Source organism: Planococcus citri, chromosome 2 (genome assembly GCF_950023065.1).
Source record: "Planococcus citri chromosome 2, ihPlaCitr1.1, whole genome shotgun sequence".
Lineage (NCBI taxonomy): Eukaryota > Metazoa > Arthropoda > Insecta > Hemiptera > Pseudococcidae > Planococcus > Planococcus citri.
This window is the reverse complement of record NC_088678.1, coordinates 77,533,367-77,560,782: the sequence shown is the minus strand read 5'-3', so window position 1 is coordinate 77,560,782 and position 27,416 is coordinate 77,533,367. Positions and strand designations below refer to the sequence as shown.

The 27,416-nt window shown below is 35.2% G+C and overlaps 5 protein-coding genes across 10 annotated transcripts in view; 1 reads left to right on the top strand and 4 right to left on the bottom strand.

The window, feature by feature from the left end:
- S6KL (S6 Kinase Like) overlaps positions 1 to 17,104 on the bottom strand; it is a 119,695-nt gene extending 102,591 nt beyond the window's left edge. For 2 of the 5 annotated variants that reach the window (XM_065347499.1, XM_065347500.1), the window contains exons 1-8: positions 16,924 to 17,098; positions 16,715 to 16,827; positions 16,509 to 16,629; positions 16,333 to 16,434; positions 16,129 to 16,252; positions 15,942 to 16,049; positions 15,687 to 15,845; positions 10,672 to 10,760 (exon numbers count right to left, since the gene is read on the bottom strand). In XM_065347499.1, coding sequence (XP_065203571.1) covers positions 10,672 to 10,760; positions 15,687 to 15,845; positions 15,942 to 16,049; positions 16,129 to 16,252; positions 16,333 to 16,434; positions 16,509 to 16,629; positions 16,715 to 16,827; positions 16,924 to 17,010 — 903 coding nt within the window. In that variant the 5' untranslated portion in view covers positions 17,011 to 17,098. Of the gene's footprint in view, positions 1 to 10,671; positions 10,761 to 15,686; positions 15,846 to 15,941; positions 16,050 to 16,128; positions 16,253 to 16,332; positions 16,435 to 16,508; positions 16,630 to 16,714; positions 16,828 to 16,923 lie in introns of all 5 variants that reach the window. The other 3 variants (XM_065347501.1, XM_065347502.1, XM_065347503.1) reach the window with 3 other exon arrangements.
- Positions 17,105 to 17,280: 176 nt separating this feature from the next.
- On the top strand, positions 17,281 to 18,057 carry levy. Its single transcript, XM_065347530.1, has 3 exons — positions 17,281 to 17,470; positions 17,550 to 17,713; positions 17,788 to 18,057. The coding sequence occupies exons 1-3, from the start codon at positions 17,356 to 17,358 to the stop codon at positions 17,911 to 17,913; spliced, it is 405 nt and encodes a 134-aa protein (XP_065203602.1). The 5' UTR covers positions 17,281 to 17,355; the 3' UTR covers positions 17,914 to 18,057.
- LOC135833745 (ketosamine-3-kinase-like) lies at positions 18,004 to 21,086 on the bottom strand. 2 transcript variants are annotated; one of them, XM_065347509.1, is made up of 7 exons: positions 20,957 to 21,086; positions 19,267 to 19,429; positions 18,859 to 19,173; positions 18,726 to 18,776; positions 18,511 to 18,652; positions 18,260 to 18,434; positions 18,004 to 18,192 (listed from the first exon to the last, which is right to left on the bottom strand). In XM_065347509.1, exons 1-7 carry the CDS (start codon positions 21,031 to 21,033, stop codon positions 18,102 to 18,104), a joined length of 1,014 nt encoding a protein of 337 aa, XP_065203581.1. In that variant the 5' UTR covers positions 21,034 to 21,086; the 3' UTR covers positions 18,004 to 18,101. The 2 variants fall into 2 exon arrangements, with proteins under 2 accessions (XP_065203581.1, XP_065203582.1); XM_065347510.1 differs by lacking the exon at positions 20,957 to 21,086 and adding an exon at positions 19,503 to 19,639.
- LOC135833757 (nuclear protein 1) lies at positions 19,789 to 20,758 on the bottom strand. Its single transcript, XM_065347531.1, has one exon. The coding sequence runs from the start codon at positions 20,363 to 20,365 to the stop codon at positions 20,141 to 20,143; it is 225 nt and encodes a 74-aa protein (XP_065203603.1). The 5' UTR covers positions 20,366 to 20,758; the 3' UTR covers positions 19,789 to 20,140.
- Positions 21,087 to 21,275: 189 nt separating the features above from the next.
- Gga (ADP-ribosylation factor-binding protein Gga) lies at positions 21,276 to 27,281 on the bottom strand. The gene is made up of 11 exons (XM_065347484.1): positions 26,908 to 27,281; positions 26,671 to 26,831; positions 26,375 to 26,608; positions 26,118 to 26,297; positions 25,841 to 26,033; positions 25,567 to 25,767; positions 25,250 to 25,481; positions 24,874 to 25,160; positions 24,552 to 24,718; positions 21,967 to 22,077; positions 21,276 to 21,888 (listed from the first exon to the last, which is right to left on the bottom strand). The coding sequence occupies exons 1-11, from the start codon at positions 26,966 to 26,968 to the stop codon at positions 21,784 to 21,786; spliced, it is 1,932 nt and encodes a 643-aa protein (XP_065203556.1). The 5' UTR covers positions 26,969 to 27,281; the 3' UTR covers positions 21,276 to 21,783.
- Between the last annotated feature and the right edge of the window lie 135 nt (positions 27,282 to 27,416).

Genomic DNA, 27,416 nt, shown 5'->3' with positions numbered 1-27,416 from the left:
TTGCCGCTGAAAAAAGTATATATTATGTAGAAAAAGGGCGCCCACTGTTTTTCTTTCTGGGTTTTTTTCTGCTCTCTTTATTTGGCGAAGGGTATCTTTTTAACTTTATGGATTCGAGAGGACTTTTGTAAGCTCCCTTTTGTCCCTTCACCTTTTCAGATATTTTTTTCACGAGCTTCGTTTGCCTTTGAGTTCGTTTGATTATTTAGATCGAGCTTTTTTTTTGCGTGCCTGACGTAGGTAAGTAACAAAGTAACGATTTTTTGCCCGGTTCGAATAAGGTACGTAAAAAAAGAAGAAAAATAAGGTTGAGAAGGGTAGGCAAGGCAGAAGAAGGCAGGTATCCCTAAAAATTTACACACGCGTCGGGAATCGCGCAATCTATTTTCGTCTCGACTTTTCTTTCTAGTACAACAAGCTGAACAAGAATACCAACGATAAAAGGCAGGAGGCAGGGATCAGAGAACACTACAGAATGATGCAATTTAATTATCTTTACGTAGATAGGCAACGTAGGTATACTAAAGTCGCGCTCTGAAGCAAAAAAAAGAATCTTGCAAATAATTGGTTCATCGTTTGCGCGGTGACCCAGACAATAAGGACAAGCTGAGCACATTTTCAAGTACTCGTACTATGCTGCCTATGTTTCGAATCAAGATATTTTTTTTTCTTCAATTTCTTTTTTTCTTTCTCGCTTTTTCGATATAATTCATTATGTACGAAACGAGAGAACTCGGTGTAGAGCACGTTAAGAGTTTGCAAATCGTTAAATTTACATTTATTCGACGAAATTTCGTTAACGAATTATCATATTTTAGCAATCTAGCGAAGGTATAGCGACGTCGAGGTGTTCGAGTCGATGAACTTTCGAACAAGTTCGAAAAACAAAACGAAGGACAATTGCGATTAATCGATAGGAGCCTTTTTTTTCGCAACTCGACAGGATAATTTTTTTAAAATCGAATTGTGGAGTTTTTTTTTTTTTTTTTTTTTTTTGACAAGGAATACGAGGTTTGAATATTTGAGTCTAATTTTCATTTAATTTTTTTTTCAAAGTGGTCTTTGAAGTAGGACTGAGAATTTTTAGAGAATTTCGAGATGTACTTAATTGAGAGGTGTTGATGTCAAATTCAGTTTAAAAAAAAAATTGATTATTTAAGCAGAAAAATTTAATGAATGACAATTCTTGACAAAAAATGATTTTTCGAGATGCTCAACTGCAGAATTCAGAATTCTAAAAATTAACATGAATTTTTAAAAAAGGAATTCACAACACAAGTTTTATAAAAAATTCCAAAATCACATCACTTTTTTACAACTAACAAATTTTGGAGATCACTGCGAAGCTCAAGAAGTTCGTATCGAAAAAAATTTAATTGAAATTTGAAATCAGCAACCTCAAAAATCTAAAAAACTAGAATTCATACAAATTTTCCAATTATTGGAAATTTTTGGAGCATGTTGTGAGGATTTGAGGGCTTGGATCGAAAATCTGAGCTGAAATTCCAAATCAGCACCTTTAAAAACCTAACAAACCATAGGTCACATGAATTTTTTGTTTTTTTCAAAATTTGGGAGCGTATTGTGGGGCTTAGGGGGCTTGTATCTAAAAATTGAGCAGAAATCCGAAATCAGCGCTATCGAAAACATAATAAACGATATGCCACATGATTTTCACGTTTTTTCAAAATCTGGCACCCCCACCCCCAAAATGAGCCCCAAAAATTCAAAAAATTGAAAAATTCGAGTGACATATCGTTTGTTAGATTTTTGGGGGTACTGATTTCGAATTTCGACTTACTTTTCAGATTAGAGCTACGTAAGTCTGAAAATGAGTCCTCAAATCTGAAAAAAAGTGGAAAAATTTTGGATGATTCCTTGGACTTCTATATAAGGCCTACAAATTTCATAAATCATACAGCTTCTTTGTATTCATTGAATGCGGGAGGTTATTATAATACATTGGAGACTTGAACCAAAAAAAAAAAAGAAAACTGAAATAGGAAATCAACAGTATCAACACATCTAAAAGCCCAAGAAATCAAAGGTCTCACAAATTTTTCAATTATTTGAAATTTTGGGAGCATACTGTAAGAATTTGAGGACTTGGATCGAAAAAGTGAGCTGAGATTCGAAATCAGCACCTCTGAAAACCTAACAAACCATAGGTCACACGAATTTTTCGATATTTTAAAAATTTGAGAGCTTATTGTCGGGCTTATGGAGCTTGTATCTAAAAACTAAGCAAAAATTCGAAATCAGCACTATTGAAAACATAACAAACAATATGTCACATGGTTTTTCACGTTTTTTCAAAATTTGACAAAAATTGGAAGAGAGCACCCCCCCCCCGCAAACCTTGAAATAAGCCCAAAAATTTTAAAAATTGAAAAATTCGAGTGACGTATCGTTTGTTAGGTTTTAGGAGACGCAGATTTCGAATTTCAATTTATTTTTTTGATAGGAGCTACCTACGCTCTAAAATAAGTCCTCATATTTCAAAAACGTAGAAAAAATTTGTGCAAAAGGTGGTTGGTTTTTTAAGAATTCAAATCTATATCACGACCTTTTTGCATTTATTGCGTTCGCGAAGGTTATTACGAAGTTCAGAATACTCTGAAGATTAAATTTCAAAGTAGTACCCTCCCAGAAACCAAAAAGCTACAAATCACATGAATTTTCCAATTTTTTCAAAATTTGTAGGCATATTCTGAGGCATAGAAGGTCCGAATCAAAAAAGTGAGCTGAAATTCGAAATAAGCACCTTCGAAAACCCAACAAACCATAGGTCACACGGATTTTTCAATTTTTTTAAAATTTGGGGCCTCATTGAATGGCTTGGGGGACTCATAACACCAAATTGAACTGAAATTCGAAATCAGCGCCCTTGAAAACATAACAAACGATATGTCACATGATTTTCATCTTTATTTTCAAAATTTGACCCAAATTAAAAAAGCAACCCCTCCTCCCCCCACAACAAGCGCCAAATTTCAAAAAAACTGAAAAATTCGAGTGACCTATCGTTTACTTGGTTTTCGGAGGTGCTAATTTCGAATTTCAGCTTATTTTTTTTATACGAGCCCACCTAAACTCCAAAATAAGATCTCAAACCTAACTTTTGTAAAAAAACATCAACTTGAATCATAAAATATGAGCTACATAACGAAGCACCACCCTCCTAAGCTTGAAAATAGCCACATATCGCTATTCTTTGAAAAAAAATCAAGACTCGAACAACTCCATTATTTTCAAAAGACCTACAAAAATCAATCCTCGAATTTCGACGACGCCTCCAACACCCCTCCCCCTCCACACATTCCCAAATACGCTCTCAATCCATTCTTTGATTCTTTGTTCATCGAAAACGGGGGCGTCGGTTTCCCAATCGCTAATTCTCATCGCATTTCTCGCTTTTGGAATTTCTCTCGATACATTTGGCACCCTTTGATATCTTTTTTATTCGCTTTCGCGCCATTTAAACTTGGTGAAAACGGTTCGAAAGCAGATAAGCAAAGTCGAAAACTAATACGAAAAAATTACGCGCGGATCGAGCCTAAAACAGCGTATTTTAACGGAGCTGTCGTGGCACGTGGTTGCTTTTCTTCTTAACAAAGTAAATCAAGCATTATTAAAATAATACTCATCGCGCGTCGAGCGAGGTTGCTTGGAAACAGGAGGCTGGAGCGTCAATCGGCGTTGAAAAGCTCGTTTGTCAGAATTACCGTGAAATATTTATTAAGCTAAAACGAGAAAAGTCTTTTGTTCGAGTCATCTTGGGAATACCCAATGAATTGAAAATTTCTCTCGGGTATATTCAAAAATAAACTCAATTAGATTCGCACCGCCAATATCTGTGCGTATAAAATGCGTGCGTCAATTTTCATCCTTCTCAGCTCTCCTGGGTGAAAGGCAGAAAAAATTTCGTCGTTTCGAAAGTCGATAATGGCTGAGACGATGAAAAGACGACCGGTGCGGCGCTCGTTTTGCAAATTTAAATAGCTCTCGGAGACTCCTCGGACTTGGTAAATTGCATACGTGTTTTTCAGCGAGGAAAAAATTTCGATGTCCTCGTCGCGAGCCGTTGTGAAAATATTGATTAAAATTATTGTCAACGATTGGTACTGCCTTTGCTTCCAAGTTCCATGCCAGTCGCTTTTCTATACACAGTGAAATTTTGGCAACGTTTTAATATAATTGCTTCGCGCAAACTCGCACGTGGCCGCTCTATCGAAATTTCTCTAAAAGATTCGCTATTTTGGGTTTCTCTCTCTGTTGTTTTTTTCTCCCTAGCCTATTTTTCACCCACTTCCTTTAACACGTTAGTTAGTTGGAAAAACTATATATACCTAATTTCATTGTTTCTCGTGCCCACACAAAAGATCTACGGTCGGCCATTTTGGCGCGTTTTATATACTTCGAGGTAATTAAATACGAGTACGTTATGAAGCTTTCAAAAAAATTAAAACGTCTGAAAAAAATGTATATACGAAAAGCTCGCCGCTCGATGCTGTAAATATTTTTCAATTATCTAATGAGCGAGTGAAATGGAGCGCCGCCGAGCTGGGCTGGTTTGCTTTCATGTTAGCAGCGACCAAATGACGTCCGTTGAAATAAATATCCTTTTACGAGAGGCCTTTAAAAGGGCGACGATTTATTAGAAAATTATTTGGAGGAATCAACGTTAGCGTGGAATTTTCATGATTTTCTCTCTCGATAAATGAACTGAAACTATACGAATAAGAGAGGCAGATTCCTCATTAATAACTGTCGTCTGTGTCCTTCGAATGAGATTTCCGTAACAAATCGACTCTATATAAGGAGGATTGCGAGAGGTGAAGAGAGACAATTCGTACAGTTCTGTTATACGAATGAACTTATAAAACGCGTGGTTTTTTTCCTGGAAAGGAAAACACGAGAGGTTGTATTTGGAAGGAAATTTTCAGAATGCAATTATTTTCCAAGATAGACATCTGTTTGATCGCGTGAGTTATTTCCCAGTATACAGGGTGTCCTAAGAGTATAGGAGCAGATAGTTTCATATTTTGTACGAGTTTATTTTCGCAGAATTATCTACTAATTTTGTAATTCAAAGTTTTGAAATTTTGAAGTGTCGATTCAAAAAAGTGAGCTGAAATTTGAAATCAGCGCTACTGAAACCCCAAGAAAACAACGTATTACGCACAATTTTTCAATTTTTAGATAATTTGAGGACTCATTCCAGGGTTTAAATAGCTCGTATCAAAAAAATAAGCCGAAATTCGAAATCAGCGCCCCCAAAAACCTAACAAACGATAGGTCACTCGAATTTTTCAATTTTTTTTAAATTTGGGGCTTGGGGCCCTAAACCCCACAAGAACCCCCATATTTTTGAAAAATCGAAAAATTTGAGTGACCTATGGTTTGTTAGGTTTTCAGTGGTGCTGATTTCGAATTTCAGCTCAGTTTTTTGATTCGGACCCTCCAAGGGTCACAATTTGCTCACAAGTTATGAAAAAATTGAAAAATTTGAGTGACCTATCGTTTGCTGGGTTTTTGGTGGTTCTGATTTCGAATTTCAGCTCAGTTTTTTGATTCGGACCTTCCAAGCCTCAAACTATGCTCACTTGCGCACAAATTTTGAAAAAATTGAAAAATTCGAGTGACCTATGATTTGTTGGGTTTTTAGTAGTGCTGATTTCGAATTTCAGCTCAGTTTTTTGATTCGGACCCTCCAAGGCTCACAATTTGCTCACAAAATATGAAAAAATTGAAAAATTCATGTGACCTATGGTTTGTTGGGTTTTAAGTAGTGATGATTTCGAATTTCAGCTCAGTTTTTTGAGTCGGACCTTATAAGTCTCAGAATATGCTCAGCTGCTCACAAATTCTGAAAAAAGTTGAAAAATTCGAGTGACTTATGGTTTGTTGGGTTTTTAGTAGTGCTGATTTCGAATTTCAGCTCAGTTTTTTGATTCGGACCCTCCAAGGATCACAATTTGCTCACAAATTATCAAAAAATTGAAAAATTCGAGTGACCTATCGTTTGCTGGGTTTTCACAAGTGCTGATTTCGAATTTCAGCTCAGTTTTTTGATTCGGCTTTTGAGAAAGTGCTGATATCAAATTTCAACTATTCTGAGCTCCGCGATAACCTTTGAAATTGAATAAATGTGAAAAAGTCTGATGACTAATTAAATTTAGGGACTTATTGAAGGTCGTCAGAAACTCGTTTCAGGAAATTGAGTTCGAATTCAAAATCACGCACTTCTAAAGAATCAAAAAATCATAAAAGACACAAATTTTTATAACTTTTTTGAAATTTGACGATTCGTTCCAGGGCTTAGGTAACTCGTATCGAAAAAGTAAACTGAAATTTAAAATTCGCGCCTTTAAAAACCCAATAAATCATAGGTCACTCGAATTTTCAATTTTTTTCAAGGGGGGGGGGGGGTAAAGGGAGGGGGGTAAGGGAGGGGGGGGGTCAAAATTTATTCATGTTACAATCGCTCAATTTTTAAAAGAGTTTCAGAAAAAAATTGGAAAAAATCATTTTCCCCAAAAAGATGTTAAATAATTTTGAGGTTTGAAAAGAAAAAATCAGGGATTTCATCAATTATGGAAAAAATACAACTTTTAACCAATTTTAGGGGAAAAAAGGGAGTATTTTCACAATTTTTTCAAAAATCAGAATTTGAAAATTAAAAACAAAAAGACTCCCTCGCAATTTGGTCAAAAAAGCAGAACTTTCAACATGACATTTTTTTCAAATGTTTCAATTTTTCAAATTGTTAAATTATTTTGGAAGAGGGGATGAGTAATGGAGCGAAGAGGGGGTTCAAGTTATTTCGAGACAATATTTTTCACGTAAAAATTTTTCCGTTTTCAAAAAGGATTAGAAAATGTAAGTTTGATTTGAAAAAATAGAAAACAATAACTTGAAGCTTTTTTGGCAATTTTGGCAAAAAAGCAAGACTTTTGGCGGGAAAATTTTCCAATTTTTTATTGTTTTTTTTTCAGAAAGAGAGGAGCGAGGGAGGGCTTCAAAATTTTCAAATTTCAAAGAGAATGGAAAACGGTTTTAAAAAATTGAAATTCTGCAAGAAGAGGAGAATAAAATAGAAAACTTTAAAGTTAGAATGAAACAAAATAAAAAGTCCAGATTTTTTGGCAATTCTAGAAAAAAGGAGAATTTTTTACAAAATTTGACATAAACTGGAGATTTTACAATTTTAAGAAAAAATTACCCACGAGTATTAATTTTTAGCTATTTTTTCTTGAAAAAATAGGATTTCAGAAATTTTAGCGAAAAAGCACAATATTTTGCCATTTTTGGGCAAAAAACATCACGTTTTGGAATTTTGGCAAAAAAAGTTTGTATTCACTTCCAAATAATGATACTGAAAATAGGCTATTTTATTTTTTGGTGCACATTTTGGGGCCATTTTCAACAAATTTTTCAAAATTAACCAAGATTTTTGAATTTTTCCTCGAGCTTGATGTGCTCACTGGCCAAAAAAATATTACGGGTGTAATAATCTTGTAATTATAAACACCCAAAAAAAAAATTCTTTTGTATCCTCAAAATAAAATTTCAAAATCTCCAACATCATCCCTCCACATTTTTGGTTTGAAAGTTCCAAAAAAATTCGGTGAAAATGGGACTTTTTTTATTTTTGCCTCAAAATATTTCACAGCATAAAAATGGCATTTGTGAAAAAATGAAAATGAAGATTTGATTTGATCAGCATAATCTATGCCTTTTAGCATTTCAATTTCGAGTTTAAATTTGAAAGCCCCTTCCACATAATAATTCTTTGCAACACAGGAACAGTTGGATCGAAAAAGTGAAGCCCAATTCGAGCTGCAGATGATGCAAAATGAGTAAATGCTGAAAAAATGCAACTTTCACACTCTTGAAAGAAAGAATTTATGGGATTGAAATATTCCAATCTCCTGAAAAGCATATTATTAATGCATCTAACGATCTCATCCATAAAATTCCAGATCTTCAGAGTCATCTATGAAAATCCCAAATGCAACAAAAAATTGAGAATTACGAAAAAATTTAATCGACTTCTTGGGAACGTAAAAAGAAATATGAAATAAACTCAAATTAAAAACTGCTTCAGTCTAAGCCTCTTCTATAACCTTCTCCCTATATGAATAAGTCAATAGACCGAGCTCTCGGAGAAAATAAATTTAAAACGCAACCAATCGATAAATTAAATACCTGATTTCAAATAATAAACAACTCGTACTAACGATAAAATTTATCTCTTTTTGCAGAATGAAATTCGTCGTAAGCCTTCTATTCACCTTATGCTTCCTCTACAAAGCAACCAGTTTACCAGTCGGCGAACCCGAGCCGGCCAGCCCGAGCACCCCAGCTCCGGCCGAATCCACCCCTCTAGCCGATCAAAAACAAGACCCACAAAGCACCCCAGCCGCCGCTCCAGCTGCACCGATCCAAGAAGAGAAATCCGAAGCAGCCAATAAAACAGCCTCCGAGCCAGCAGCAGCCATAGCCGCAGCACCGGCTCCAATCGCCTCAGCAGCTGCACCTGCTGCTGCTGCTCCTGCAGCACCCGCAGCCAGCGAACCAGCCGCAGCCGCTCCATCGGCTCCACTGTCTGAAGAAGTAGCCGCACCTTTGGATTCGTCCAAACAAAGCTCGGCTATCTCTTCGGAAGACCAAACCAACCGTGTATCCGAATCCGTCTCTAACGTAGCCGCCGTCGATACCGTGAAATCCGAACCCATTAAGACCGAACCGGTACCAGAAGCTTCGGAAAAATCCGACAACAAAATCGAACAAGGATCGTCCGAACAACCCAAAGAATCCAACAACCAAGTAAACGCTGTATCCGTCGACGAACCGAAACCAGTCCAAAATGAAGTCAAGACCGATGCCAAAGACGACGTGAAATCTGAAAAAATCCAAGAAACCAAACCCGAAAAACCAGTTGAAACCGCTAAACTGGAAGAAAAACCGACCACTCCGGCCACCGCAGCTGCTCCCACCGAACCACCCAAGAAAGCCATCGCTGAATCTAGCGAAGAGAAAGCCGACTCGACCGAATCCAAAGAAGAACTCAAGAACGACTCGTCATCCGAAACTTCGGTAGAACAAAAGAAATCCGAAGAAATCAAATCCGAAGAACCCACCAAAGTCCCCGAAGAAAAGAAAGAAGAAGCTAAAAGCCCAGAACCAGCTCCAGCCGCTCCAGCCGCCCCTGCCGCTGCTACCGCCACCGAAGCCCCTAAACCATCGGCTGCTCCTATCTCGCAAGCTACCGAAACCGCTGCTGCTTCTTCTTCTTCCTCCTCCTCGCAACCAGAACGTGACGTCATCAAACGCGAAGCCGTAGGAAAAGATAAGGATGAAAAGAAACCCACCGAAACTTCGCCCAAGAAGAGCAGCACCAAAGGAGGTATTCGTAAAGATACCGCCGAAAAACCCGAATAAATCAGCCATTCAGAATCAAGTCATATCTTCCGCGCAGAAATATCCTAGATTTTAGTCCTTCTTCCACGTTCAACCGGTCGCCAAAAGCCAAAAAATCATATCGCATGGCGTCCAAAAAAAACTAGGACAGGTACACCGATAAAGTATCAGAATTAAGAGTACATTAACCTCAGGGTCTCTGTAAAGTTTTGGTCAAATTGGTCGACGAACGAAGCTCGCCTCAAGAGCTCTGTTTATCGATTAATTTACTCGATTTTGACGCCAACGCTGCCGTCGTCGTAGGCACTTGCAAAAAAAAAAAAAAAAAAAAAATTGGACGGAGGAGAAAACAATCGTAGGCATTTCGAAAGCGTATAGAAAACGCTTCAGCTTCGTTGAGAAGGACATACTATAATATTTTTTCCTCTTTTTAAGTAATTTTTATTCCATCAGTAGCGAATTTTTTTCCTTAGTATTTTGTTGGCTTTACTTTTTCTTCGCGTTACTTTATCGGTAGCAGAAAAAAAGCTCAATAACCGTAATAAAAAAAAAAGTAGTCTTATATTCGGAAACACCATTTTATATAGTTGAAAAAATTTTCGATTCCAATTTCCGTCCGGATCTAAGTACACGGAATGCTCCGCATCAAATTTAATTAAACTTATTGTAAATATTATTTATTAATTTTTAATTGTGATTTTCATTTCATCGTGTTTGTTTTTCTCTCCAAGTTTTCCGTTCTATGGCATGGATTACAATTAACTATAAACATTCCCCAATTCGCGAGGTGTGTGCTTACTTTGTTTTTAAGCTTATATAAGTAAAAAAAAAAAGTGTGTAAACCGAGGGCTTAAATCTCATTTTGATTTTTATTTATTTTTTTAATTTATTTTACCCCTTTTTTCTCACTATTAGTAATACTATTATTTGTTTGTAAAAGAGTTCTCTCTTGAGTTTTTTTTCTTTTTTTTTTCGTATCAAATTTCGTAGTGTATTTACGTGTGATATATCGTAGGATTGTTTTGCTTACGTTTTATTTAGGATTTTTTTTTTTCATCTTTTTTTTTCTCTTTCTCTCTCTCTCTCTTAGGTTATAACGCGGTTAATTTAATTTTTATTTTAATTCTCCTTATTTATTTGTCTTGTTTAATGTGTATTTCTTTCTATTTTTTTCGTATGATTTCTTTTTAAAAAATAAAAATATTAAAATCTAGGTGAGTGTTTTTTGTGTTTTCATTTACTTACCTCGTTGGTTAACAGACGACATAGTACGATGCCCAGTGACCACCAATCCACGGCGTGGGTGTAGGATTCGTTTCGTAGAATTTCAGGAGCTGTGAAAATACATAAAAGAATTCATTGTAAATAATGTGTAATTAGCTAATCTCGATAAATAATGCAATAAAGGGCTATTTATTCAAAAATTTATTCAATTTTGGAACTCGAAACCTCGAAATTAGAATAAATTAACTCGTCACAGCATATTTTTTTCGACCTTTTTTTCAAAATTTTGGAGAATAGAAGAGAACCGAGGAGTCATGTCTGAAAAATGAAAACTTGCCGAAAAAAGTTGGTTTTACTAACAAAACGGCGCCCATTTCGAATGAAAGGTCAGCCAAAGTCGAAGATTTTGCTTTCCAACGTAAGACTCGCACGAAATTTTTCGAACTGGATAAAGCTAGATCGAAAGAGCATGCAAAAATTCATCACCAGCTAAAATTTCAAGAGCTAAAGTGTATTTTTCGATTTTTGGTGAATTTTTAGAAATCAAATTTAAGCCAAAAATGAGGGAAAAAATCAAAATGTTTACCAAATTGACCTAGAATGCTGAAATTTAGGATGAACTCTAATTTCGACCTGCCAAATCGATTGGAATTTTCGATTTTTGGGGAATTTTTAGAAATCGAATTTAACGTAACCGAAAAATGAGGAAAAAAATCAAAATTTGACCAAATTGACCTAGAAAGCTGAAATTTGGGATAAACCCTATTTTCGACCTGCCAAATCGATTGGAAACAGTTTCAAGCCGTTTTGAGTAGTTCTGGAGCCTCCAGAAGATTTTTGAAAATCAAAATTTTTACAAAATTTCATCAAATGAAGTTGAAGAGCAAAAACTCATTCTGTAAACTAATTTCCATACGCTATGAAGTCGACTTCAGGTAGATTTCAATTCGTTTTGGAGTTTCCAGCGACTTTTAGGAAATTACTGGAGTCTCCAGTAAATTTTTAAAACTTGAGAAATTAGTTTGCAGAGTGAATTTCGGCTTTCTAACTCCATTAGATGAAATTTTGTGGAAATTTCAAGCTTCAAAAATTTGCTGGAGGCTCCAAGAATTTTCAAAAAGTCACTGGAGGCTCCAAAATGACTTGAATCCACCTGCAGTCGACTTGATAGGCTCCAAGAATTTTCAAAAAGTCGCTGGAAGTTCCAAAATAACTTGAATTGGAGTGCGGAGTAAATTTAGGATTCCAGCTCATTTTGATAAAATTTTATGGAAATTTCCAGCATTGAAAAATTTGCTGGAGGCTCCACTTATTTCTAAAAAGTCGCTGGATGCTCCAAAACGACTTGATATCGGCTGTCTAACTCCATTTGATGAAATTTTATGGAAATTTCAAGCTTCAAAAATCTGCTGGAGGCTCCAAGAATTTTCAAAAAGTCGGTGGAGGCTCCAAAATAACTTGAATCCACCTGCAATTGACTTGATAGCGTGTTGAAATTGGAGTGCGGAGTAAATTTAGGATTCCAGCTCATTTTGATAAAATTTTATGGAAATTTCCAGTATTGAAAAATTTGCTGGAGGCTCCAGTAATTTCCAAAAAAGTCGCGAAATTCTCCAAAACGACTTGATATCGGCTATCTAACTCCATTTGATGAAAGTTTATGGAAATTTCAAGCATCAAAAATCTGCTGGAGGCTCCAAGAATTTTCAAAAAGTCGCTGGAGGCTCCAAAATGATTTGAATCCACCTACAATTGAGTTGAGAGCGTGTTGAAATTAAAGTGCGGAGTAAATTTAGGATTCCAGCTCATTTTGGTAACATTTTTTGGAAATTTCCAGTATTCAAAAATTTGCTGGAGGCTCCAGTAATTTCCAAAAAGTTGGTGGATGCTCCAAAACGACTTGATATCGGCTGTCTAACTCCATTTGATGAAATTTTATGGAAATTTCAAGCTTCAAAAATCTACTGGAGGTTCCAAAAGTCGCTGGAGGCTCCAAAATGACTTGAACCCACCTGCAGTGACCTTAATAGCGTGTCGAGAGTAAATTTTGGATTTCCAGCTCAGTTTGGTACAATTTTATTTAAATTTCTAGCATTGAAAAATCTGCTGGAGGCTCCAGTAATTTTCAAAAAGTTGCTGGAGGCTTCAAAATAACTTGAATCCACGTGTTGAAATGGGAGTACGGAGTAAATTTTTGATTCGAGCTCTTTTTGGTATAATTTTATGGAAATTTCGAGCATTGAAAAATTTGCTGGAGGCTCCAGTAATTTCCAAAAAGTCGCTGGATGCTCCAAAACGACTTGATATCGGCTGTCTAACTCCATTTGATAAAATTTTATGGAAATTTCAAGTTTCAAAAATCTGGTGGAGACTCCAAGAATTTTCAAAAAGTCACTGGAGGCTACAAAATAACTTAACTCCACCTGGAATCGACTTGACCGCGTGTTGAAATTGGAATGTAGAGTAAATTTTGGATTTTCAGCTCGGTTTTTAGTAAAATTTTATAGAAATTTCGAGCATTGAAAAATCTGCTGGAGGCTCCAGAAACGAATTGAAATCTACATGCAGTCGACTTCATAGCATATTGAATCAATTTACAGAATGAATATCGACTTTCCAACTCCACTTAATAAAATTTTATGGAAATTTCGAGCATTGAAAAATCTGCTGGAGGCTCCAAGAATTTTCAAAAAGTCACCACAGGCTCCAAAGTGAATAAAACTCACCAGCAGTCGACTTATTAGCGTGTTGAAGTTGGAGTGACGCGTGAATTTCGGATTTTTAACTTTTTTTGATGAAATTTTGTAGAAATTTCAAGTTTCAAAAATCTGTTAATGGCTCCAGAACTACTCAAAACGGTTTGAAACCGTTTCCAATCGATTTGACAGGTCGAAAATAGGGTTCGTACCAAATTTCAGCTTTCTAGGTCAATTTGGTAAATTTTTGATTTTTTCGCATTTTTGGCTTTTTGATTTTCAAAAATTCAAAAATTCAAAAAAAATCAAAAAATGCACTTCAGAATTTTTTGTAATTTTTAGCAAGAAAGTGAGACCTACAATTTATAGTAAAGAGGGAGAATTTTTCCAACTTTTGGCAAAAAGCAGAACTTTTTGGGATCATTGCTGAAAAAAGTGATGCTTTTTCATAATTTTTGTCGAAAAAGCGAGACATTTTCGCAGCTTTTTGCAAAAAAGCAAAATTTGCATTTTGCAAGCAGTTTTTTTGGCAAGAAAAGTACAGATCATTAAAATACATATTTCATCTGAGCACGTCAATTTTTGCAAGAAACGAGGCATTTTGGCAAATCTGATAAAAAGTGAAACCTTTTGCAATTTTTAACAGGAAAAAAAAACTTTAAAAATTGAAAAATTTGAAATTAAAAAAAAAAAAATTGAAAAAATAACCGAATATTAATTTTAGTAACCTTTTCAACTTGATAAGGTACTTTAAAAGTAGCCGAGTACGAGCCTTGAGAAAAAAGTGATTCAGGTCACTCAATTTATCATTTTTGATTTTATATAATAAAATGGTTTATTAAAACATGCATTTCAAATTACGAAAAAGTGATGAAATTTGAGTCAAAGTTGGAGAAACTAGTCAAAATTGTATAAAATATGATTAAAAATCTTAAACACACGATTAAAAACAGTCAAAAAAAGACAAAATTCATCAAACTTTTCAAAAAATAACAAATGAAATGAGCGTCACCAAAACGTGCAAAAAGAGTATAAAAACACTTGACAAACGCTAAAATCACAGAAAAAAATTGGAAAAATCAGTAAAAACTGCATAAAACGTAATTAAAACATGTTAAAAATGACATAAAAATATTTAAAACCTATTAAAATTATAAAAATTACAAAAAAATGACATAAGTTTATCAACATTTGACGAAATTTAGTAAAAATTGCACAATACATTGTTGAAACATGCTAACAAAGATATTGGAAATCATTTTAAAATTTACAAAAAACTGGAGAAAATTTAGAGAAATTTTTTAGAATTTAAATTCGTGCAAATCTTATCAAAAATGACATAAAAATTACGTGTACAAGACATAATTATTTTTTTTCATCATTAGAACCCAATTGGGGTGTCATTGGTAGGTGTTGGAAGAGTCAGATCAAAAAAGTAAGTTGATATTCGGACTCAGCACCCTCAAAAACCTAACAAACGATATGTCACAAGACATTATTTGTTATTTTTAGCTCCAATCAAAATTCTCTCCCCACTCCTTTTTGGTACAAAAGAGCAATAATTATTTCATTTTTTTATATCTATACCATAACAATTTCGATATTTTGCTGATTAGAGACGGTGCAACGTTCGAATCCAGGTTCACGAGAATTTTCTTAATGTATGTATTTGTTTCAGTACACGACCCTTCCCCCCCCCCCCCCGGGTCCACTATCACGAGCAGGAACAATTTCAGTATGAAAACAGTCGTAAATATGGGTCTTTCTGACTCCTCAAAGGACCACAAGAAATGCACAGATTTCGGCATTTAGAGATACATATTAAGTTTTGCCTTTTTTTTTAGGTACCTAATTTAAAAAGCTTGCACTTAATCCGTATCATGCGAAATTCAATATTCGATTACGTCCTAAACATGTTATTCGGAGCCCTCTTTTCACTTCCAGCCTGAAAATCTAATCTTTCAGGATGAAAATAAACCTTGGATTGGAATCAATATCATCGAAAACCTTGAAATCGATACATATTGTTCAGAGTTTCTCAAATTTTCGAAAATACATCACAATGAATTTCAACTGCAGACGACTTGGTGATATAAATATAGATACAGTAAAATATACTCATCGAAAAATTACTTTAAAAACCGAAATGAAACTGGATCTGGTATCAAGATGAAATTTCAAACTTATAATCAAATAAATGGAGTTCCACTTCTTTAAAAAAAATTTCCCTCAATGTTTAGGGCTCGGTTTAGTAACTCTGAATAGCAATAAAATAAAGCAGAAATCTCGAAGAAACAAAAAAAATCCAACATAAATAACGATATAGATACTCAAACGAACCTATGTAGTCGATAGTGCCACAAATCGTATTCGTTCTAGCTCCCAGCTTCAGCCACTTCGATAATCCGAAATCAGTCAAACAAATATGACCATTTTCATCCAACAAGATATTTTCCGGTTTTAAATCACGGTAAATGACTCCAGCATGGTGTAAAAAATCTAAACGACGAATAAAAAAAATAATAACATTATAAAACGAGAAACAAACACACAAAAGTACAGTTAACTGAACAATTTAAGACTCATGTTTCTCACCCAGAGCTAGAGCAAGCTCGGCAGCATAAATACGAGTAATTTCTTCAGATAACGGAGCATACCGTGCGATAATATTCAATAATTCGCCGCCAACTTTATAGTCACTTACTATAAAATAAAAACGCAGCTTTCAATAATACGTATTAAAAGAAACAACACTTTCTAAATTAGGTAATCAATCGCCTACCGATGAATAACTGCGAACGCGTTTGCCAAGCAAACAAACATTTCACGATGAACTGATGATATCCGCACATTTTCTGTATACTGAGTTCATCTTTAACTTGATCTACAGCATTTTCTTCGATAATCTGAGCAAAGTAATATAATTCATCGTTAGTACCATCAGAATAAATACCAGATGACAACTGAAAAATACTAAAAATCTAACCTGCGACTTTTGTAAAATTTTCATCGCGTAGGTATTTTGGGAATTCACATCTTTCACTTTATATACTTTACCGAAAGCTCCTTTCGCTATCAGTTCAACGGTCTAGAAAAATCGAAACTTCTCAGAAATTCTATTCCTTGTAAGATTAAGATTACAGAAAGATATCTGAAAAATACCTCGAACTTTGGCACACTGGTTTGTTTCTGATTCTTAAATTCCGGCTGAAAAATGGACTCGACGAGTGGAACCGGGTAAACAGTCTTAGATTCGGAAAAATCCTTCGGTGGGAATGATTTCCTAAAAAGTAATGATGGGTTAAAACCATTAAACGTAGAATTATATGTAGGTGTTCAATTATAGAACGAAGATGTTTTACACCTACTTGGACTTGGGTGTTTTGCCCCACTTGATGAATTCTGGCGGTTGAACTTCGATCAATGGAAAATTATAAAACGATGTGAATATACTTTCCGTAAACGATTGAAAATAAGTCAACTGTAATCAAGAAACAAAATATAATCGATAAATGAACACTTTTACTCAGAAATACTTCGTAATATGAACACCACAGTAAACGTCAAGAATACTCACGTAGAACGTCAAGTTTTCGTTCGTATCTTTGAATGTGATCGAGTAATTACAATTTCTCGGATTCAACGCGCAAAACTTATTCCCCATGAATAATTAATCGGTAAAAATTAATAATTATTCAAAATTCATCGATCTTCCTGCGAAAAATACACGAAAAATTTAAATTTCACAAGTTTCTTATCAATTCGAGTTTCACAGAATCAATCGGCCATTATTGGACAATTAACAGCCAATCAAAATCCTCCTAATTTTTGATCGGATCTGAATTTGTATGACGTAAGTCATCATCAGCCAATCAGATCACGAGATTTTTTCCTTATCATTTCTTCGTCTATTCTGCACATTTTGAACTGTGAAATTTGATGACTTGAATTTTGCCCTTCATGAAATTTCGAGATCGAAGTGATATTGGAGGAATATTCACTTAGAAAAATGAATCAAATTGTGAAAATGTCGCCTTTTAGGCAATTAACGCGTAAATTCCATACGTCTAAAACCTTACGCGATCTTCCCTTGGATCCTATTAAACCTATGGATGACTTCGTCTGTAAGTTTTCGAAACTTCAATTGGCTCACTTTGTAAGTCTCTATTGATACTAATCTTGATTAAATTTTCACTTTTACAGCCGAGAAACATATTAAACCGTTGATTCCTTTGTCTTATTTCTTAACTTTTATCGCTATACCGATCGGAAGTGCGTATATGTGGTACGAAGAATACCAACACTTGTTCGTACACAAATCACGTCCCCCATGGCCCAAACACGATTTCTTGAACTCTCAACAAAGGGTAAGTTTTCCTTCTTTCTGATTTCATTTAATTATAATTAACGTCATTTTTCAAGCGATTGATTTGTGTTGCAGCCTTACCCATGGGGTGATGGAGAAAGATCCGCTTTCTTCCATCCGTACTACAATTTCACCAAGAACGGTTATGTCACCGACAAAGAAGGCAATCCTTTGCCCAAAGGAGTTTACGCCGAAGAATAAATGTTAGTCGAAAACTTATTCATAAAGCTTAGCTGATGTGTTACTATGTAAAGAAGAAATCGCTCTTGAATTCGGTACTTTTACGAGTGCTTTCGTTATGAATAATTATATTTATATTTATAAAAGTACACAAATTTCGTAATATTTTACTCGCACCTTATTCATTCGTGTTTATTTATTTCGCGGTCTCAGAGGGATTTTTCTAATGGAAATTTCGTCTTGATTAAAGTTCTCATCGTGTTTAAACTCTGGTCTTTGTATCCGCCTCCGAAATGATGCCTGCAAATTGATTCATTAGGAATTGATGATTTTGAATTTATATAGTATAGCTCACAGCTCAACCTACCAGTGGTTTAATAAGTGAAATAATTGATACAACTGTTCTCGAGCTTGGTAACCAATGACTTTAGGAATACGTTCGTGATAAGCGTCATAAAAACTTCGAGTAAAACCTCCAAACAGGGTAGTCTGGGAGAGTTCCAATTCATGATGACCGTACAAACAACCAGGGTCAAAAATCACTAAAAATAAGGCAACGTTGATCATTCAATTCGAAATGGTTATCGATGCATACCTCATTCTCTTTCTCTCAGTTACCTGGTCCTGATTCGAGTTCACCGAAATTTCCTCTCCATAGATCACCATGAAGCAGAGATGGTTTAATGGTGATGTTTTCAAAAAATCTTGGGATTATAGGGCGTAATTCGTTCCATAAAGTTAATACTTCTGTATTACCTTTCTACGAGAAAATAATACTAAGTAATATGATGTATATTCTGAGAAGAGATTTTCAAAAACTATAAGTTAGGTACCTCTTTGACGATCAAATCAATCGGAGTTTGAAGCCTTTTCGAATAAAACGTCTGTGGAACACGTTACAGAACTAAATACACAAATCGAAATAGAGTTTCGATATACTAAAATACATTATTGAATTCAAGTTACCGGCCAATCATCGTGCCAAGTATTATCCAAAGGTAATAATCCTACACAGGTAGTATGAGCGAACCCAAACTGTTTCACGTACGCCACCGGACCACCTTTTTTAGCTACTTTTTCATTATGTAGATGCATATCAGCCAATTTTTCACCTAATTCTTTCTGATGTATGGCTGTATTACGTAAATCTAAGAATTCCAGTACACAATAAAACGTATTATCTGATCCTTCGACGATCGTTATAGGATGTGGTACTCGAATAGTACCAGTTTGTTCGATAGCCTTCAACGAAGAGAATTCAGACTCGAATAAAACTTTCGCCTAGTGGAAAATATACAGAGAATGTATCAGACTCGAGACCTACAATGCTAAAAGAATGAATTTCATTTACATATGTTTAGATATTATTCGTACCACTGGGGCATTGCTTGATTTAATAAATACAAGGCCACGATCTGTTCTGAACGCTTCACCTTGGTTAATACATCCCGAAGCTTTCCTTCCGGTCGCTTCTAGAGTTTTTGATCCCAATGCTGCTTTTATTTTACTAATGGTAGTGTCATCCATTTCCGGATATCTGTAAGTCAATAAATAGAACCGTTCGTAATACCGAACCATGAAATTATCTTACAAATGAGCAACAGATATACCCTTCATTGACGTCGTGAATGATCGGAAATTCAGCTAGATATCTTCGCAATACACCGATTAAAAACCTTGAAATTGCAACTTATCAAATTTTAATTGCGCAATTGTTTATTTCTATCACGAATCGTACATAAACAGTGTGGCCCTCTAAGGAATGTGATTGGAATTTGTTTGTTTTTTTGTTCAAAGACAGCGAATTTAGGACGAGATATTGATAAAGAAAGTGAAAATACCAAGATTTTATACGTTGTGGAACTCGAAAAGGATATAGAAATCACAACACAACGATCGTAACATAATGTAATTTACTTATATAGCGATCATTTCTACAAAAAAACATGAACACGTCATAAAATCATTAGTAAATAACAATTTAATTATACAACGCGACTGAATATAATCAGTATAAAGAGAAATGAAACGATCCGAGAACTAATGTACGTGTTATTTATGATTAAACAAACGTCGATATTTCGAATATATAAACAACATTATGTACAAATATGTCTAAATATCACTGGCAATTACGAGTACTCGAGCGTCGAGTACCATAATCGCTCACTTAATACGTACACAACGAAGTTAAACTTAGAAAATAGCAGGAGCAGGAGCAGGAAAAGCGATGATGGTGAAAATCGAATTATTCTTTCTTGGAAACTGGTCCTTTGACGCAATCCTCCTTCTTGTTTTTCTCGGTATTCTGCAATTTCTGTACGATTTTCCTCGAATGCCCGCTCGGGTCTGGGTGATTTGTGTGCTCGCTGGCTTCTTTCTTGGTACGTTGTTTGCCACTTTTACCACAGTACATTTGCTTGTCTTGGTCGTAATTGTAATGTTCGTATTCATCGAAATGACTTTCCGACATAGTTGGGCTGTTTTTTGAAAATTTACAACAGGAAAATAGAACTGACAACGAAAAGAGTTGGAAATCGCGAGCGAAAAAAAGCACTATGAAGCACGTTTGCAACGATTTTAAAATATTAAACAACGAGATGAAATTTACAGCAGTCGTATTGTTTTAAACGCAATTTTATCGTGTATTTATATACCAAATCAGAAAAATTCTACAATGGAAACAAAACGTATTTTTCTGGAACATATGTGCGCAGCAGGGGTGTTGATTCTTGTATGGCTGTTTCCGAGAATTAGAGGTGTGACGTCATCGTTTTCGATTCGTTCGACCCAAATTTTTTTTTTCAAATAATTAATTAATGAAAGTTTTTGATGATTGTTTTAAAATATTTAAGTCGATTACGCCACGTTGAGTGAGAATTTGACCTAAATTATCGACTTTTTGAGCTTGGAGTAAACTAGCAACACTCAGACGTCAAACACTCGTCAACAACTAACAAGAATTTTCAAAACTTCATTCCTCAAAATTTGCAATCTCAGCAGTCAGCACAGCTTCGAGCCTTCGACAATTAATTTAAGCTACAGCTCAGCGTTTATTACTCACTCGAATTCGTATTCGTAAGTTGGAGATGATGGTAAAAGGATGAAGAATAATAATAAACTGAGATCACATCTACACATCACGATACAGAAACGTTAAATTCATAATTACCTATACCTATTTAAAAATATTCAAAATTATTATCATCGATCACATCGTAAAATATCAAAAGATTACAAGATTTTGATGATGTTGAGATGGGAGGAGAACTGTAGGTTAATGAATAAGGAAAATAATTCCAATATTCATGTTCAAAATATCGAACAGTAATCGATAAAGCTTTCCATTTCTCTTGAAATACGATTGAAATCAATCAACATGATTCAAACATACAATTTACTGAAAGAAACGTACAAAAATCATCACAATTTCATTAAGACAAGTTTAAATATCTAGGCCTACCTTGATTTGGATGATGATGCACAGATCAGTGACGAAATGACGAAAAAGAAAAACATTTGAAGCCGATGAAAAGCATTATTACAAACTTAGGTACGATATAAACGCGTAGTAGGTATTATTCAAAATAATAAAAATGCCATTATAAGTATAGATGGAGATGCAGTCCAACAACAGAATTCATCGACCTTTGAAATGGAATGAACTTACATAAAAAATAAAGAAGGTAACAAAATATTCATAATGTAAGATTGGGATGAAGAAGATGACTAGGTAAATTGGAGAAAATCAATGGAATTGAGCTGACTAGACACATTTTGATGAAAGTGAAACTCTGCACGAGTTGAAATATAAATAGGTACTAGGTAAGTATATTACATTTACTCGATATTTTATTCAAGAGATAAGCTCCACTGGAATGATGGATAATTTTACAGATACGACTGCTTCAAAGGTAACACTTCCACTTCACCCATTTCAGTTATCATTTCATCTTTTAAGTTATAACTGACTACGAATTTGAGTGGAATGAAATCCTGCAGATAATAATAACAGATGAATATCATAGATAAGTTAAACGATTTTATTATAATGATAAAAAATTGTTCGTTTACTTTATTCGGAGCTGCTATCAACATTATTTGTACGATAGTTTCAGCAGGAAGGTATGGATTATAGGGAGGAAGTTCGCATTTAGTAGGTGGTTGTAATTTCAATCTGCAATCCTGTTCAGAAAATGATCAGCGAAATAAGATTTCAATCGTTATAGTCCGGCATATGACAATAGGAGTAATTGCACCCCCCCCCCCCCCCGTCGATCCTCCGGGACAACTTTTTTCTTAAAGGGGACATCCTAAGGAACATTTTAGAGCAAACCTGCCAAAAAAAAAGTTGGCGTTACTTACAAAATGGCGGCTATTTTGATTGACAGGTCAGCCGAAATCGCAGATTTTGCGTTTTAACATAGGACTTGCACGAACTTTTTCAAACTTTACAAAGGTAGATCGAAAGATCATGCAAAAATTTATCACCTGTCAAAATTTCAAGTGCTATAGTGGGTTTTTCGATTTTGGTGAATTTTTTAAAATCGAATTTAGGCCAAAAATGAGGAAGAAAATCAAACTTTTACCAAATTGACCAAGAAAGCTGAAATTTGGGATATACCCTATTTTCGACATGCCAAATCGATTGGAAACGGTTTCAACTCGGTTTGAGCAGTTCTGGAGCCTCCAGCAGATTTTTGAAACTCGAAATTCCCACAAAATTCCATCAAATTGGAGTTGTAATGCTAAAATTTATTCTAAAAACCAATTTCAATAGGCAACGAAGTACTGCAGGTGAATTTCAAGTCGTTTGGGATCCTCCAGCGACTTTTTGAAAATTTCTGCAGCCTCCAGCAGATTTTTGAAACTTTAATTTTTCACAAAATTTCATCAAATGGAGATGGAAAGCTGAAATTTACTCTACACTCCAATTTTAACACCCCCTGAAAACGACTTCTGGTAGATTTCAAGTCATTTTAGAGCCTCCAACGACTTTTTTGAAAATTACTGGAGCCTCCAGCAGATTTTTGAAACTTGAAATTATCCCAACATAAATTCACAGTAGACTCCCAATCATCCGACTTTCGGGTTATCCGGTACAAATTTATCCGACTAACTTTTCACATTATCCGACCCACCAAGGTCGGATAATCCAAAAAAACCCTAATTTTTGAATTTGAAGTGTAAATAATAATGCAGTGTGCAGAATTTTGTATTCTAATGGTGTTATTTTCCTTGAAATCAATCAAACCTATCTCAAAAAATTAGGCAATAATTTGAGTCAGTATTTCATTGTCTTTTGTGTACAAAAGTACCTATATTATTTTTGTTTAATCGTAATTTTTTCGATTCTTTGTTCCTGTTTTGAGCCAAAACTTGATTTTCTGAATGAAAAATTGTCTTCTCAAGCTCATGCCCTTCATTTCTACGCTAAAAACATCCATTTTGGATTATCCGACTTTTTTGGTATCCGACCTACCTTACCCCCCCCCCCAATTAGGTCGGATAATCAGGAGTCTACTGTATCAAAATGGAGTTGGCAAGCTGAAATTTACTTCGCAGACTACATGGTGGTTTCAAATGGTTTTAAAGCTTCCAGCTACTCTTAGGAAATTTCCATTTTCCAAAAAAACGTCATACAACCTTTCAAAAGGTTGCTGGAGGCTCCAAAACGACTTGAAATTCAACAGTCAACTTCGTAGCGTATTGAAATTAGTTTGCCGAATGAATTTCGACTCTCCATCTTGGTTTGATAAAATTTTGTGAAAATTTAAAGTTTCAAAAATCTGCTGGAAGCTCCAGTAATTTTCAAAAAAGTCGTTGGAGGCTCTAAAATGACTTGAAATCCACCAGAAGTCGTTTTCAGAGGGTGTTAAAATTGGAGTGTAGAGTAAATTTCAGCTTTCCATCTCCATTTGATGAAATTTTGTGAAAAATTAAAGTTTCAAAAATCTGCTGGAGGCTGCAGAAATTTTCAAAAAGTCGCTGGAGGATCCAAAACGACTTGAAATTCACCTGCAGTACTTCGTAGCCTATTGAAATTAGTTTTTAGAATAAATTTTAGCTTTACAACTCCAATTTGATGGAATTTTGTGGGAATTTCGAGTTTCAAAAATCTGCTGGAGGCTCCAGAACTGCTCAAAACGGGTTGAAACCGTTTCCAATCGATTTGGCATGTCGAAAATAGGGTATATCCCAAATTTCAGCTTTCTTGGTCAATTTGGTAAAAGTTTGATTTTCTCCCTCATTTTTGGCCTAAATTCGATTTTAAAAAATTCACCAAAAATCGAAAAACCCACTATAGCACTTGAAATTTTGACAGGTGATAAATTTTTGCATGATCTTTCGATCTACCTTTGTAAAGTTTGAAAAAGTTCGTGCAAGTCCTATGTTAAAACGCAAAATCTGCGATTTCGGCTGACCTGTCAATCAAAATGGCCGCCATTTTGTAAGTAACGCCAACTTTTTTTTTGGCAAGTTTGCTCTAAAATGTTCCTTAGGATGTCCCCTTTAAGAAAAAAGTTGTCCCGGAGGATCTGGGGTGGGGGGGGGTGCAATTACTCCTATTGTCATATGCCGGACTATTAAAAGTGAAAAAAAAACAAAGGAATTATTAATATTTTGATTTTGAAAGAATTCTCAGTACAGGTGCCTACCTTTGAAATGACAGGTTGGAATAAAAAATTGGAAATAGATTCGGTACGTTGACTATTGCACATGACTAAAAACACAGATACGTCTTCTCTCGGTTTATTGTCAGTTAACTGAATATAAACGTTGATGCCATCTCGATCCAACATCACTGTTTGTTTTTCATTGCTCCCTTGAAAAGCATCAGATTGATTAATATTCAAGTTGATAAGTAAATGGATAAATTATCTGGCTTATAATATTAATTCTTTGAGGTATTGCCTCCTTAATCTGGAAAGCCATTCATTAACATAACAATTAATATGTTATTGGGTAGTGGGTACCAACCAATTTTAATCTCAACCAGAGGCACCGAAACGTCTTGCAGAGGTTCCACAGTAACGATATGATTAACACTAGGGGTAGGTTTTGGTTCCAGGGGCGATACGTCGTCTTTAATTGATACATTCCAGTCAATCGAAGCGGTATCGTTCGAATTGCAATTAGGGTCAACAGCCAAATCCTCGTCGGTTAATAATTTATCATCGTTGCTGAACGAATCATCAACGACGTCGTTAATTTTACCATTCACCAACGTTTCCCCACATGAAATATTCATTGATTCGATTTTTTCGCTGAAAAAAATCGAAATTTAGTAAAACGAAAACTCACAGACACCTACCTAAACATATTCTACAAACAAAATAATTAACTAGGTATGTACTTCAATTTATCAGAATTCATAGACGAAGAATTCGTTTCCAGATATGATTTTCCTAGAGCGTTCAGATCTTGGAATAATTTAGTCGGATTTGAAACACCGCTTTCACGAGATTCTTCTACAACATCTGGCTTTTTAATTGAAAAATTATCCATTGCCCAAACAGTCTGGTTGAATATTTCCTCCAGCGTATCTGCGGTGCTCTTAGATGCGTCTTTTTCTAACATTTGGGTCTCTGTTGATCATTTAAAAATCATATTATGTGTAGCAAATCTAATCTCATCTATACGAATTCCAAATATCCAATAAATTAAATTTACCAGGTGCTCTTGAAGGAGAAGGTGAAATAGCCTGGGCATTGTTTTCAATCGGCGAACTAAAATCTAACAAGGTTGGTGGACTACTTGAAGTCTGAATTTTGCAAGGAGTGTTACTGCTCGATGGTTTATTTAACAGACTCATTTTATCGTTGTATAATTGCAAAGTATCGTTCATTAAATCATTCAACTCGATCAATTCGACTGAAAAAATATATCATTTAAGATTTTCTCGAAGAATCTCTCCAAATTTGTGCTCAAATAGGTAAATATTTACCCGAATCTCTGGTTGTTTTACTGTAGCAAGAAATCAAATAGGATAACGTAGGTTTCATATTAGTGCAAGTTTCTTTCAGTTCTTTTATCAGTTCGATATCCTGAGAGGACGAATCTGCGGTGATATTATTCAACATTTCGGATAAAAGTTTAGCATTATTGGCGATTAATCTCATATCTTCTTTATCTTCTTTCTGGAAATAGGTACGAGTATTTCATTGTGAAAATTACATCTTATTAACTACTTAGGTTCATTTTTCATCGAATAAATTAGGTACCTCTTTAACCATAGTCTTAATTAAATGATTGGCTGCCTTCAAATCGTTCGGTTTATTACTTCTTAACAGCTTTTGTAATGTTTTGGATTTCTCGTCGTCTTCGAAAGCTTCTGCTCGAGGGTAACTCATCAAAGCAGCAGGTGACGAAAACAGACCGTTTTCTAATTCAGTCGACGTTTTCTAAAAAACATATATATTTTTTGTAATTTTTCACCTCGATAGTATTTTATAGATCAGTTTAATGGATAAGAACCTACCACTAAAACACCTTGCTTTTTCAACATCTCGAACGCTTCTTTAATCTTAGTCTCGTTCGGGTATTTAACGCACCACAGCTTTAGTAAATCGATAATTTTATTCTTAATCAGCGTCGGAGTCGAATTACCTAAGTATTTAGGCGAAACTAATTTTATCAGTTCGTTTAGGAATCGAAACTTGCCAACTTCTCCTAAAAATAACGCGCTGCCATTCTCCATACACGATTCCAGTAACTGAAACGATATCCCAACGTGAATACTTCCTCGTTATCGATTATTTAACTCCATGAACTTACAATTATAGCTTGAAAAGCTTCCCATTCTACGCTGGATTGCATTTTGAACAAGATCATTTTCACAGCAGTTGCCACCGTTTCAGGTTCTTGTATGATAATCCTGCTGAAAGCACCGATCGCGTCTAAATTCGGATGTTTGTTCTGAGCACATGTTGCTTTTTCTGTAAATCATCAATTGATTTTAATAGTTCAGTTCCACAAATAGGTATATTTTCACGTTAGTAACATTCGACTTACCTAGCAAAGCTTCGAGCACCGTAGCTTTTAAAACAGATTCGAGATCCATGTCAAAAGACATGATTTACTAAACGTTCAACATGATGAAATATACCTACAATTCACTTATAGCGACTTGGACCAAACCAAGGATCACATATGGATCCGTTACTCGCGCCGGAATTAAGCTAACAGCTCATCGAGATGTTCAAAGTACACGGTAAATTAATCTGCAAGCTCGGTAAACATGCCTGAAAATTATATTCGCGATTGTTGTGGTGACGGTAATCGATACAACAAATATCACCAACTGATATCTCCGAAAGCACGTCGTACGTAAATACGACGACCGACCTTTGGGGTAAACGACGCAGGCGTCGGTTAACCCAATCAACAGTCAGGACACTCACAACACGCTGGTCCTTGGCTTATCCTAACCGTTGATTTTTGCTACACAAACGAATCTATAATTTATTCGAAACCGAAAGGCTCGACGTTACGTCGTTATTCTTTTCGAATAATTTCACAGC

Excerpts from the sequence above, each read along its gene's own strand:
- levy (XM_065347530.1), top strand. The coding sequence starts at position 17,356 with ATGAATCAAATTGTGAAAATGTCGCCTTTTAGGCAATTAACGCGTAAA. Across the intron at positions 17,471-17,549 it reads ACCTATGGATGACTTCGTCT|CCGAGAAACATATTAAACCG; the intron begins GTAAGTTTTCGA and ends TCACTTTTACAG. Across the intron at positions 17,714-17,787 it reads TCTTGAACTCTCAACAAAGG|CCTTACCCATGGGGTGATGG; the intron begins GTAAGTTTTCCT and ends TTTGTGTTGCAG.
- LOC135833757 (XM_065347531.1), bottom strand. The coding sequence starts at position 20,365 with ATGTCGGAAAGTCATTTCGATGAATACGAACATTACAATTACGACCAA.
- LOC135833745 (XM_065347509.1), bottom strand. The coding sequence starts at position 21,033 with ATGTGTAGATGTGATCTCAGTTTATTATTATTCTTCATCCTTTTACCA. Across the intron at positions 19,174-19,266 it reads AATCAAGCAATGCCCCAGTG|GCGAAAGTTTTATTCGAGTC; the intron begins GTACGAATAATA and ends ATTTTCCACTAG. Across the intron at positions 18,193-18,259 it reads TTTCACTTATTAAACCACTG|GCATCATTTCGGAGGCGGAT; the intron begins GTAGGTTGAGCT and ends ATCAATTTGCAG.
- Gga (XM_065347484.1), bottom strand. The coding sequence starts at position 26,968 with ATGTCTTTTGACATGGATCTCGAATCTGTTTTAAAAGCTACGGTGCTC. Across the intron at positions 25,768-25,840 it reads TAAAACAACCAGAGATTCGG|TCGAATTGATCGAGTTGAAT; the intron begins GTAAATATTTAC and ends ATATTTTTTCAG. Across the intron at positions 24,719-24,873 it reads TCTGGTTGAGATTAAAATTG|GGAGCAATGAAAAACAAACA; the intron begins GTTGGTACCCAC and ends ATGCTTTTCAAG.